Source organism: Salmo salar, chromosome 09 (assembly GCF_965601325.2).
Source record: "Salmo salar chromosome 09, fSalSal1, whole genome shotgun sequence".
In the NCBI taxonomy this organism is placed as follows: Eukaryota; Metazoa; Chordata; class Actinopteri; order Salmoniformes; family Salmonidae; genus Salmo; species Salmo salar.
The window spans coordinates 99,757,402-99,769,685 of NC_138299.1; the positions used below are offsets into that span (position 1 = coordinate 99,757,402).

Genomic DNA, 12,284 nt, shown 5'->3' on the forward strand with positions numbered 1-12,284 from the left:
ACTCCAAAACCATCATTAAGTTTGCTGATGGCACAACAGTGGTAGGCCTGATCACCGAAAACGATGAGACAGCCTATAGGGAAGAGGTCAGAGACCTGACCGTGTGGTGCAAGGACAACAACCTCTCCCTCAACGTGATCAAGACAAAGGAGATGATTGTGGACTACAGGAAAAGGAGGACCGAGCACGCCCCCATTCTCATCGATGGGGCTGTAGTGGAGCAGGTTGAGAGCTTCAAGTTCCTTGGCGTCCACATCACCAACAAACTAACATGGTCCAAGCACACCAAGACAGTCGTGAAGAGGGCACGACAAAACCTATTCCCCTTCAGGAGACTGAAAAGATTTGGCATGGGTCCTCAGATCCTCAAAAGGTTCTACAGCTGCACCCTTGAGAGCATCCTGACTGGTTGCATCACTGCCTGGTATGGCAACTGCTCGGCCTCCGACTGCAAGGCACTACAGACCCAGTACATCACCTGGGCCAAGCTTCCTGCCATCCAGGTGGTGTCAGAGGAAGGCCCTAAAAATGGTCAAAGACTCCAGCCACCCTAGTCATAGACTGCTCTCTCTGCTACCGCGTGGTTCCCGGAGCACCAAGTCTAGGTCCAAGAGGCTCCTAAATATCTTCTACCCCAAAGACTCTTGAACATCTAGTCAAATGGCTACCCAGACTATTTGCATTGCCCCCCCTGCTCTGGAAGGCTGCTGCTACTGTCCATTATTATCTATGCATAGTCACTTTAATAACTCTACCTACATGTATATATTACCTCAATTACCTCGACACCGGGGGCCCCCGCACATTGATTCTGTACCGGTACCCCCTGTATGTAGACCTGCTATTGTTATTTATTCCTGCCCTTTAATTATTTGTTATTCTAATTATAATTTTTGGGGGGTATTTTCTTAAAACTGCATTGTTGGTTAAGGGCTTGTAAGTAAGCATTTCACTGTAAGGTCTAAACCTGTTGTATTCGGCGCATGTGACAAATACGATTTGATTTGATTCTTTGAAATGTTTGTAAAAAACAGAAATACCGTTTTTACATAAGTATTCAGACCCTTTGCTATGAGACTTGAAATTGAGCTCAGGTGCATCCTACTTCCATTGATCATCCTTGAGATGTTTCTACAACTTCATTGGTGTGCACCTGTGGTAAATTCAATTGATTGGATATGATTTGGAAAGGCACACACCTGTCTAAATAAGGTCTCACAGTGGACAGTGCATGTCAGAGCAAAAACCAAGCCATAAGGTCGAAGGAATTGTCCATAGAGCTCTGAGACAGGATTGTGTTGAGGCACAGATCTCGGGAAGGATACCAAAAAATGTCTGCAGCATTGAAGGTGCACAAGAACACAGTGGCCTCCATCATTCTTAAATGGAAGAAGTTTGGAACCACCAAGACTCTTCCTAGAGCTGGCCGCCCGGCCAAACTGAGCTGGCCGCCCGGCCAAACTTGGTCAGGGAGGTGACCAAGAACCCGATGGTCACTCTGACAGAGCTGCAGAGTTCCTCTGTGGAGATGGGAGAACCTTCAAGAAGGACATCCATCTCTGCAGCACTCCACCAATCAGGCCTTTATGGTAGAGTGGCTAGATGGAAGCCACTCCTCAGTAAAAGGCACATGACAGTCCGCTTGGAGTTTGCCAAAAGGCGCCTAAAGACTCTCAGACAATGAAAAACAAGATTCTCTGGTCTGATGAAACCAAGATTGAATTATTTGGCCTGAATTCCAAGTGTCACGTCTGGAGGAAACCTGCCACCATCCCTGCGGTGAAGCATGGTGGTGGCAGCATCATGCTGTGGGGATGTTTTTCATTGGCAGGGACTGGGAGACTAGTCCTGACCGAGGGAAAGATGAACGATGCAAAGTACAGAGAGATTCTTGATGAAAACCTGCTCCAGAGCGCTCAGGACCTCAGACTGGGGAGATGGTTCATCTTCCAACCTGACAACGACCCTAAGCACACAGCCAAGACAACGCAGGTGTGGCTTTGGGACAAGTCTCTGAATGTCCTTGAGTAGCCCAGCCAGTAGCCCACTCGATCTAACATATCTGGAGAGATCAGAAAATAGCTTTGCAGTGTTGCTCCCCATCCAACCTGACAGATCTTGAGAGGATCTGCAGAGAAGAATGGGAGAAATTTCCCAAATACAGGTGTGCCAAGCTTGTACCGTCATACTCCAAGAAGACTCAAGGCTGTAATCGCTGCCAAAGTTGCTTCAACAAAGTACTGAGTAAATGGTTTGAATACTTACGTAAATGTGATATTTCAGTTGTTTTTTTAAATATAAATTTGCAAACATTTCTAAAAATCTGTTTTTGCTTTATTATTATGGGGTATTGTGTGTAGATTGATGAGGGAGAAAAAAAAGTAATTTCATCAATTTTAGAATAAGGCTATAACATAACAAAATGTGAAAAAAGTCAAGGTGTCTGAATCCTTTACGAATCCGCTGTAGATATACTGACCACCACCTTCTCCTACCTCCATCGCTTTCCTCATCATCTTGGCGTCAAACTCAGCAGGCGTCAGCATCAGGCCGATAATCAGCCTCTCCAGGTTCTTAGAGAGTTCAGACTTCAGATCCTTCATCAGGTCCTATAGGAGAGGTCATAGTTAACACACAGAACAGATGACCATCTGATCTTGTGTTCATCTGTAGCCCATGTGTGGAACTACTGGCACAAAATGGCTGCTGTGCATCACCCACTCACTGGAATGATGTCATCACATTCCAGCAAACATATTGAGTTTTGGATGCGGTGGGTTTCACATTACAATGTAAAGCGCTACTATGTGAGTGTTGGGGATGTCTGTCTTACCCTGCCGAGGATGGACTTAAAGGCCTGTCTGATCTCCTGTCTCTGCTCGTTGCTTCTGTTAGCCACAATGTCAATGATGACGTCTTCATCTGTGCCTGAAGACATGACAGGATCAATGGTTATAAATACCTGTTTTATCAAACACTTCCATATATCTCTTTCATACAATATCATATGATGTATGAACCAGTTACAACAATGTCATTAACATAGTTAGAGTGAAGGCGATGTGTTTTCCATGGGAGGCAATGTACCAAAGCCTTTCATGGCTTTCCTCAGGTTCTGAGCATCATCAGCCGGGTCAAAATCACTGGCAGGACGGATGGTTGGTCTGAGCTGAAGAAGAGAGGATGAGAGGGGGCAGGGGACAAATCAGATATAGTTAACACACACACACAGTAAAGGCAAAGCCGTTATTGCATAACCCTCCTTCTGAAATGTCAACACACTCAGAGAAGCAAACATGCACAGGTCAACACGGGTTGAGGGGCCACAGCAAGGGAAGAGACGGTAGAGTTATCAGCACGGGTTGAGGGGCCACAGCAAGGGAAGAGACGGTAGAGTTATCAGCACGGGTTGAGGGGCCACAGCAAGGGAAGAGACGGTAGAGTTATCAGCACGGGTTGAGGGGCCACAGCAAGGGAAGAGATGGTAGAGTTATCAGCACGGGTTGAGGGGCCACAGCAAGGGAAGAGATCATTGTAAAGGTATTGAGATGCATGGCAGAGCCAGAACAAACATGCAATCTATACTATGTGCAACTCTGAAATGACACCCTACATAGTGTACTATTTTTGAGGGCCAAAATGGCACAAAGGCTATGTCCCAAATGTAACCCTTTACAGTGCGCTACTTTTGACCAGAGTCCACTAGTGCACTAAATAGGGCCATTTGGGACACATATTGAATGGGGGAATAGGGTGCCATTTGGGATGTGTGGGCAGAGGGCAGAGGGTACGGGCCAAACCTGGACTTTTGTCATGGCGCTTGTTTCCCACATCTTGTAGGCTAGCTGAGCAGCCTCTGGGAAGAACTCTCCTGCAAGGCTGCAATGACCAATTATAGACTAATGAGACAAGGAGTATGGAACAGACTGAATCATAAAAACAGACAGTGGCTTATAAGCCAATCTGGGCTGGGCATCCTGAAGATGCAAGACACTTTAATAATAAAATCTAATCAAATCTAATCATGACTCAACTCAACACCCCCCCACAACAAAACCACAGAGCTAACCCTGACCCCCCCAACAACAAAACCACAGAGCTAACCCTGACCCCCCCAACAACAAAACCACAGAGCTAACCCTGACCCCCCCACAACAAAACCACAGAGCTAACCCTGACCCCCCCAACAATAAAACCACAGATCTAACCCTGGCCCCCCCTACAACAAAACCACAGAACTAACCCTGACTCCCCTAACAACAAAACCACAGAGCTAACCCTGACTCCCCCAACAATAAAACCACAGAGCTAACCCTGACCCCCCCCAACAACAAAACCACAGATCTAACCCTGACCCCCCCACAACAAAACCACAGAGCTAATCCTGACCCCCCCAACAACAAAACCACAGATCTAACCCTGACCCCCCCAACAACAAAACCACAGAGCTAACCCTGACCCCCCCCCCCCCCAACAACAAAACCACAGATCTAACCCTGACCCCCCCAACAACAAAACCACAGAGCTAACCCTGACCCCCCCAACAACAAAACCACAGAGCTAACCCTGACCCCCCCAACAATAAAACCACAGAGCTAACCCTGACCCCCCCAACAATAAAACCACAGATCTAACCCTGGCCCCCCCAACAATAAAACCACAGAGCTAACCCTGGCCCCCCCAACAATAAAACCACAGAGCTAACCCTGACTCCCCTAACAATAAAACCACAGAGCTAACCCTGACCCCCCCAACAACAAAACCACAGAGCTAACCCTGACCCCCCCAACAACAAAACCACAGAGCTAACCCTGACCCCCCCAACAATAAAACCACAGAGCTAACCCTGACCCCCCCAACAATAAAACCACAGATCTAACCCTGGCCCCCCCAACAATAAAACCACAGAGCTAACCCTGACTCCCCTAACAATAAAACCACAGAGCTAACCCTGACCCCCCCAACAATAAAACCACAGATCTATCCCTGGCCCCCCCTACAACAAAACCACAGAACTAACCCTGACTCCCCTAACAACAAAACCACAGAGCTAACCCTGACCCCCCCAACAATAAAACCACAGATCTATCCCTGGCCCCCCCTACAACAAAACCACAGAGCTAACCCTGACCCCCCCAACAACAAAACCACAGAGCTAACCCTGACCCCCCCAACAATAAAACCACAGATCTAACCCTGACCCCCCCATCAACAAAACCACAGAACTAACCCTGACTCCCCCCCAACAAAGCCACAAAGCCCCCCCACACACACACACAAAGAGAACTGGCTATCTAATACACACTTGGTTAATTTCCTAGATAAGATATGCTATTCTGAGATCTGACATGTTCCGCACGACATCATGTTCTCTTGACAACTCTGTTTTCTCTCCTAATAATACTTCCTTAAAGTAGCTGTGTCGTTCTATGAAAAGAGTACCTTTTGCGTCCCTTTGATATTTTAAGTAGAAATTGTGCACCAATATTGCATTCTTTTAAAAAGCCTGTTATATTAAATGAAGTGCCCTTTAGTATAGACCACATGGAGAATTCAATAAATCTGATTTATTTATATGAAAAAAGGCTTGCTACAGTTACAAATCCTTTCTTAAGATAATTATTTATTTAATCAGTTTAAATAAATCATTTGATATATATATATATATATATATATCCCTCATTTTATGGTCAACCCTGTTACGTGAACTGAACTCTAGTTTTATTAACTATTGCTTTAGAATGTAATTTTCTAAAGAAACATTGAATAATCAATTCATAGTGTAAAAGCATGTGAGCTGGGTTGTACTCTTTCTGGACATTTCCTGGTGTTTTGTGGTGAAAAAACTGAGTGGGTCAAGCATAACACGTCAACCCTGTTACCCATAAATAGGAAGGAAATGGGGAATACCGTATTCAGTTGCACAAGTGAATGCATTCAAACCAAATGTGTCTTCCGCATTTTCCTCTGACTCAAGAGAGGAGCAGGGGGCTGCCTTAAAAATGGACGTCCACGTCATCGTTACCCGAATATAAATATTTTAGCAAAAAAAAAAAAATGGGTGAAGCTTGCATTGCCACTCCCTGTTGCACACAACAAGCTTCCATTTCCCCTGTCACAATTGGGTTTATAGCTGTTTTAACCCCGTAGAGTTGATTAACGCACGGGTATGTCAATTTAAGTTAAATAACCAAAAAATCTCCATCAAAATCCTTCAGTTTAAACTAGAGATATCATTGGATGTGTCTCAATCCACCTATGTCGCACTTCCGCATCTGCGGTGGAAGGTGGCAGAGCTAGAGCAGTGTTTGTCATACCATGAGATATCCCGAAAATTGGTCTTGTCGCGTAATCGTCTGCAGCGTCCGAACGGTGTGAACTACAAACTATTGTGACCACTCTATGGAAAGATGAGCCTCTCACAATGGTGTTTTCCGTTTTGCTCTACAACCCCCACAAGTGTCAGGAGACATTGGGTTCTTGGTCACCTCCCTGACCAAGGCCCTTCTCCCCTGATTGCTCAGTTTGGCCAGGCGACCAGCTCTAGGAAGAGTCTTGGTGGTTGCAAACTTCTTCCATTTAAGAATGATGGTGGCCACTGTGTTCTTGGGGACCTTCAATGCGGCAGAAATGTTTTGGTACCCTTCCCCTGATCTGTGCCTCGACACAATCCTGTCTCGGAGCTCTACGGACAATTCCTTCGAACTCATAGCTTGGTTTTTTGCTCTGACGTGCACTATTAACTGTTGGACCTTATATAGACAGGTGTGTGCCTTTCCAAATCATGTCCAATTAATTGAATTTACCACATGTGGACTCAAATCAAGTTGTAAAAACATCTCAAGGATGTTCAATGGAAACAGGATGCACCTGAGCTCCATTTTGAGTCTCATAGCAAAGGATCTGAATACCTATGTAAATAAGGTGTTTCTAAAAACCTGTTTTTACTTTGTCATTATGGGGTATTTTGATGTCATTATGGGGTATTGTGATGTCATTATGGGGTATTGTGATGTCATTATGGGGTATTGTGTGTAGATTGATGAGGAAAAAATATAATTTAATCCATTTTAGAATAAGGCTGTAACGTAACAACATTTTGAAAAAGGGAAGGGGTCTGAATACTTTTCGAATGCACTGTATCTCCTAGATATAGCATAGACACTTCAGAACCTTGTTTTTATGATTTATTTTCTGACTGTCCTTTTTGACATTTATGAATGTGTTATTCAATGCGTTTCTATCGGCTTTAGTTGTAAAGGCCAAAATTGTTATTTTATCAAATACCTCTTTTTTTGTATGTTGATACCTAAAGGGGTCATACAATTCAAAATCAAATAGCAAAATTATCCACAGTATGACCATCTTAGTATGACCACAATATCGATAGCATGACCACAATTCCTTATGTCAGCTTAGCACTCCCCCACCCCTTACACTATAAGCAGACCCTGTTCTGACCCTTCAGGCTTGCCTGTTGAGAGTTATATATGAACAGTATTTCTCCTCTGACTCTTGAACTATGACCATTCTAAATTCTCTCACTTTTTAGGGAAGCTTTGGGCTTCAGCTCCTTGGCTTAATGTTTTCTCAGAAAAAGGCATTGTCGAATCTGCCAACTGTGGATAAATTGAGATGGTGCAATGTCACCCCCAAGCGGTGAAAATGTACTACTAAAAATACAGTAATGATGAGCTCCATCAATCAGCAGTAACTAACTTACTCATCATCTCCTCCACACAGGGCCAGCAGAGTCCTCTTGTAATCTCCTGATGTGTCTTCCTGATGGGTAGAAGACCAGACGGAACATTAAGACACCATGTTAGTTAGTTAAACAGGGACATATAGACTGACAGCTAGTTAGAGAGACAGGGACATATACAGATAGACAGAAAGCTAGTTAGATAGACACCTAGATAGACAGGGAGATATACAGATATACAGACTGCTAGTTAGATAGACAGAGAGTTAGTTAGATAGACACATAGCTAGTTAGACAGACAGGGAGATATACAGATAGTTAGTTAGATAGACATATAGCTAGTTAGACAGACAGGGAGATATACAGATAGGCATATAGCTAGTTATACAGATAGCTAATTAGATAGATAGTTAGATAGACAGATAGCTAGTTAGATAGACAGATGGCTAGTTATACAGGTTAGATAGATAGACAGAGATATACAGATAGACGGGGAGATAGTTAGACTGAGAGATATACAGATAGACGGGGCGATAGTTAGACTGAGAGATATACAGATAGACGGGGAGATAGTTAGACAGACAGACAGAGATATACAGATAGACAGGGAGATAGCTAGGTAGATAGACAGATGGCTAGGTAGGTAGACAGATGGCTAGTTAGATAGACAGACAGACAGACAGACGTATACAGATAGACAGACAGAGGTATATAGATAGACAAGGAGATAGCTAGTTAGAGAGACATATAGATAGTTAGATAGACAGATAGCAAGTTAGATAGACAGATAGCAAGTTAGATAGACATATAGCAAGTTAGATCGACATATAGCTAAATATACATACAGCTAGTTAGATATACAGACAGCTAGTTAGACAGACATATATACAGAGATATATACAATAGACAGGGAGATAGCTAGTTAGATAGACAAGAATATATACAGATAGTTAGATATATAGCTAGTTAGACAGACAGATAGCTAGTTAGACAGACAGGGAGATATACAGATTGACAACTATTTAGTTAGATAGACAGAGAGACATACATATAGACAGGGAGATAGCTAGTTAGATATGCATATAGCTAGTTAGATAGACAGGGATATATACAGATAGTTAGTTAGCTAGACAGATAGCTAGTTAGACAGACATATAGCTAGTTAGATAGACAGGGAGATAGACAGTATGGAGTCATAATGTTACTCTTATCTCAGTCACTAGACAAGGTGACTAAGAACTAAGACAGAACTTCAAACAAGAGGCTTTGTAACGTCTAGAGGTTACAATCTATAGGATCAAAGCATATACGGGTTTAAGTTAAGTTGTATCACCTTGATCATGTTGTACAGGGACTTCTCATAGCACATACGGAAGCACTCCCGGATATCCAGCATGTCTATCTCAGAACGACAGATCATGATCCTGATCAGAGTGTTGTCTTGTGTACCAAGACCCTGGAGAGAGAGAGAGATTTACCGTTCACTTTTTATTGTTTATTTCACTTTTGTTTATCCATTTCACTTGCTTTGGCAATGTAAACATACGTTTCCCCATGCCAATAAAGCCCTTTGAATTGAATTGAATTGAATTGAGAGCTTGTTGGTCAGAGTGAGGTTGATACTGTATGAGCGCAGCTGAGACTGAAAGACTTTAATGAGAATAAGCCGTTGATTTTACCTTCATAGACTTGTAGAGACGCTTGGCGAAGTACATAGGTACACTCCTGATGCACTGGACTGTAGGAGACAGTGAGCACAAGACAGACATGTTGAAATAAGAGTTTGTGGATGACTTGACTAGGTATGATTAGACCAGACTGAACGACGGTGAGTGTACTCAACGGTGTTCAATTTGATTTCAATTTGGTTCCGTCGGATTTTTAACCAGGCGAAAGGATTTTCATGTGTGCTATCAGAAAGAGTCAAGACGTACCGACAGCCAACATGAGTCTCTCAAAGTCCCCAGACAGCTCACTCTTGATACTGTCCTCTATGGACTTCTCTGCTATCTCCTGGTACTTATCAAACACTGCAGGAAGAAGACAGAAAACAGAGTCATTCCCTGGCATGGTATCCTAGTCAGTGAACTACTAAGACCAGACCACAGACACATAACTCAGTAGCCTGATACAACCAGCATCCCTGTGTTGTGGGTGTGAGAAGAAATGACCGATTCACACTAGTAAATGTCACACCGACGTCATAATGTGTGCGTTCCAAATGGAACCCTATTCGTTACATAGTGCACTACTGTTAACATCTATGGGTTATAGACAGCGCACTATGTAGGGAGTAGGGTGCCATTTGGGACCTAGCCAGTGTTCTGGTCAGGCTGAGGCTACGATAGTGTTGTCGCTCTCAGCCTCATGTTTATGTACCCCAGTGTTATACTCACCCATCTGGAGGTGGTTGAAACTGCGGTTTCCCAGCAACATAATGAATATGGACTCCTCTGTGCCCCATTGCTCCTCCCCGGCTGCAAACAGCACCTGAAAAGTGTTGAAAAGTGTTGAAAAGGGATAGTTGGAGACAGGAAGAAAAGGGGTGAGGTTGATAGGGTTAGGAAGGGTAACAAATGTTTGGTGTTTCTATTATGGTGAACGTGTTCTACTGCTTTAAACACTCACCTGAGCGTCCTCCTCTATTAGGTCAGCATGCACTACTCCTGGTTCATCTCTGGTTCCCTGGAAACACACACACACACACACACACACACACACTAAGTCTGACTAAACAGCTATACAAATGCCTTGGTTAGGACAACAACAAGGTAGGTAACAGATTGGTACCCAGACTAGATCTACTTACGAAAAAAAATGAAAACTAGAAAACAAGCTATTGACTGCCTTTCAAATAGTCAAATCACATTTAGATCAATTACATTTCCTGTTTCCATGGCTGCGACCTTGTAAAACGACTTACCTGGAGTAAAACAACCAGCATCTTCTTAAAGTGCCCTGAGGTCTCTCCTGTAACGTCCTCCTCGATGTCTGAGCCGTAAGCTGAAGACAGTGGGAACACAGACAGTTAATAACACAACCAGGATTTCACTGGAACATGCTGTGTTTGTCATACACTACATGACCAGAAGTATGTTGACACCTGCTCGTCAAACATCTCATTCCAAAATCATGGGCATTAATATGGAGTTGGTCCCCCATTTGCTGCTATAACAACCTCCACTCTTCTGGGAAGGCTTTCCATTAGATGTTGGAACATTGCTGCAGGGACTTGCTTCCATTCAGCCATGCGGCTATGGAACCCTGACCTGTTCACCGGACGTGCTACCTGTCCCAGACCTGCTGTTTTCAACTCTCTAGAGACAGCAAGAGCGGTAGAGATACTCTGAATGATCGGCTATGAAAAGCCAACTGACATTTACTCCTGAGGTGCTGACCTGTTGCAACCTCTACAACCACTGTGATTATTATTATTTGACCCTGCTGGTCATCTATGAACATTTGAACATCTTGGCCATGTTCTGTTATAATCTCGAACCGGCACAGCAAGAAGAGGACTGGCCACCCCTCAGCCTGGTTCCTCTCTAGTTTTCTTTCTAAGTTCTGGCCTTTCTAGGGAGTTTTTCCTAGCCACCGTGCTTCTACACTTGCATTGCTGTTTGGGGTTTTAGGCTGGTTTTCTGTACAGCACTTTGTGACATCAGCTGATGAAGACGGGCTTTATAAATACATTTGATTGATTGATTGATTGATTGATTGAAGAGCATTAGTGAGGTCGGGCACTGATGTTGGGCGATTAGGCCTGGCTTGCAGTCGGCGTTCCAATTCATCCCAAAGGTATTTGATGGGGTTGAGGTCAGGGCTCTGTGCAGGCCAGTCAAGTTCTTCCACACCGATCTCGGCAAACCAATTCTGTATGGACCTCGCTTTGTGAACGGGGGCATTGTCATGCTGAAACAGGAAAGGGCCTTCCCCAAACTGTTGCCACAAAGTTAGAAGCACAGGAACATCTAGAATGTCATTCTATGTTGTAGCATTAAGAATTCCCTTCACTGGAACAAAGGGGCCTAGCCCGAACCATGAAAAACAACCCCAGACCATTATTCCTCCTCCGCCAAACTTTACAGTTGGCACTATGTATTGGGGCAGGTAGCGTTCTCCTGGCATCCGCCAAACCAAGATTTGTCTGTCAGATGGTGAAGCGTGATTCATCACTCCAGAGAACAAGTTTCCACTGCTCCGAGTCCAATGGCGGCGAGCTTCACACCACTCCAGCCGATGCTTGGCATTGCGCATGGTGATCTTAGGCTTGTGTGTGGCTGCTTGGCCATGGAAACCCATATCATGAAGCTCCCGACAAACAGTTCTTGTGCTCACGTTGCTTCCAGAGGCAGTTTGTAACTCGGTAGTGAGTGTTACAACTGAGGACAGACGATATTTACGCGCTACACGCTTCAGCACTCGGTGGTCCCGTTCTGTGAGCTTGTGTGGCCTGAGCCGTTGTTGCTCCTAGATGTTTCCACTTCAAAATAACAGCACTTAGAGTTGACCGGGGCAGCTTGAGCAGCGCAGAAATTTGACGAACTGACTTGTTGGAACGGTGCCACGTTGAATGTCACTG

General features: G+C 44.2%; 2 protein-coding genes across 4 annotated transcripts in view; one reads left to right on the forward strand and one right to left on the reverse strand.

Moving 5' to 3' along the window:
• The window catches only part of LOC106612296 (cationic amino acid transporter 2), an 87,061-nt gene that overhangs the window by 27,809 nt on the left and 46,968 nt on the right, over window positions 1–12,284 (forward strand). The gene's annotated exons all lie outside the window — the stretch shown is intronic.
• The window catches only part of anxa6 (annexin A6), a 37,999-nt gene that overhangs the window by 15,480 nt on the left and 10,235 nt on the right, over window positions 1–12,284 (reverse strand). For all 3 annotated transcript variants that reach the window (XM_014213299.3, XM_014213298.3, NM_001139751.1), the window contains 11 exon segments: window positions 10,626–10,705; window positions 10,331–10,387; window positions 10,099–10,192; window positions 9,637–9,732; window positions 9,382–9,440; window positions 9,036–9,158; window positions 7,724–7,782; window positions 3,801–3,879; window positions 3,088–3,169; window positions 2,834–2,928; window positions 2,496–2,609 (listed from right to left, as the gene is read on the reverse strand). In XM_014213299.3, the coding sequence (XP_014068774.1) occupies window positions 2,496–2,609; window positions 2,834–2,928; window positions 3,088–3,169; window positions 3,801–3,879; window positions 7,724–7,782; window positions 9,036–9,158; window positions 9,382–9,440; window positions 9,637–9,732; window positions 10,099–10,192; window positions 10,331–10,387; window positions 10,626–10,705 (938 nt within the window).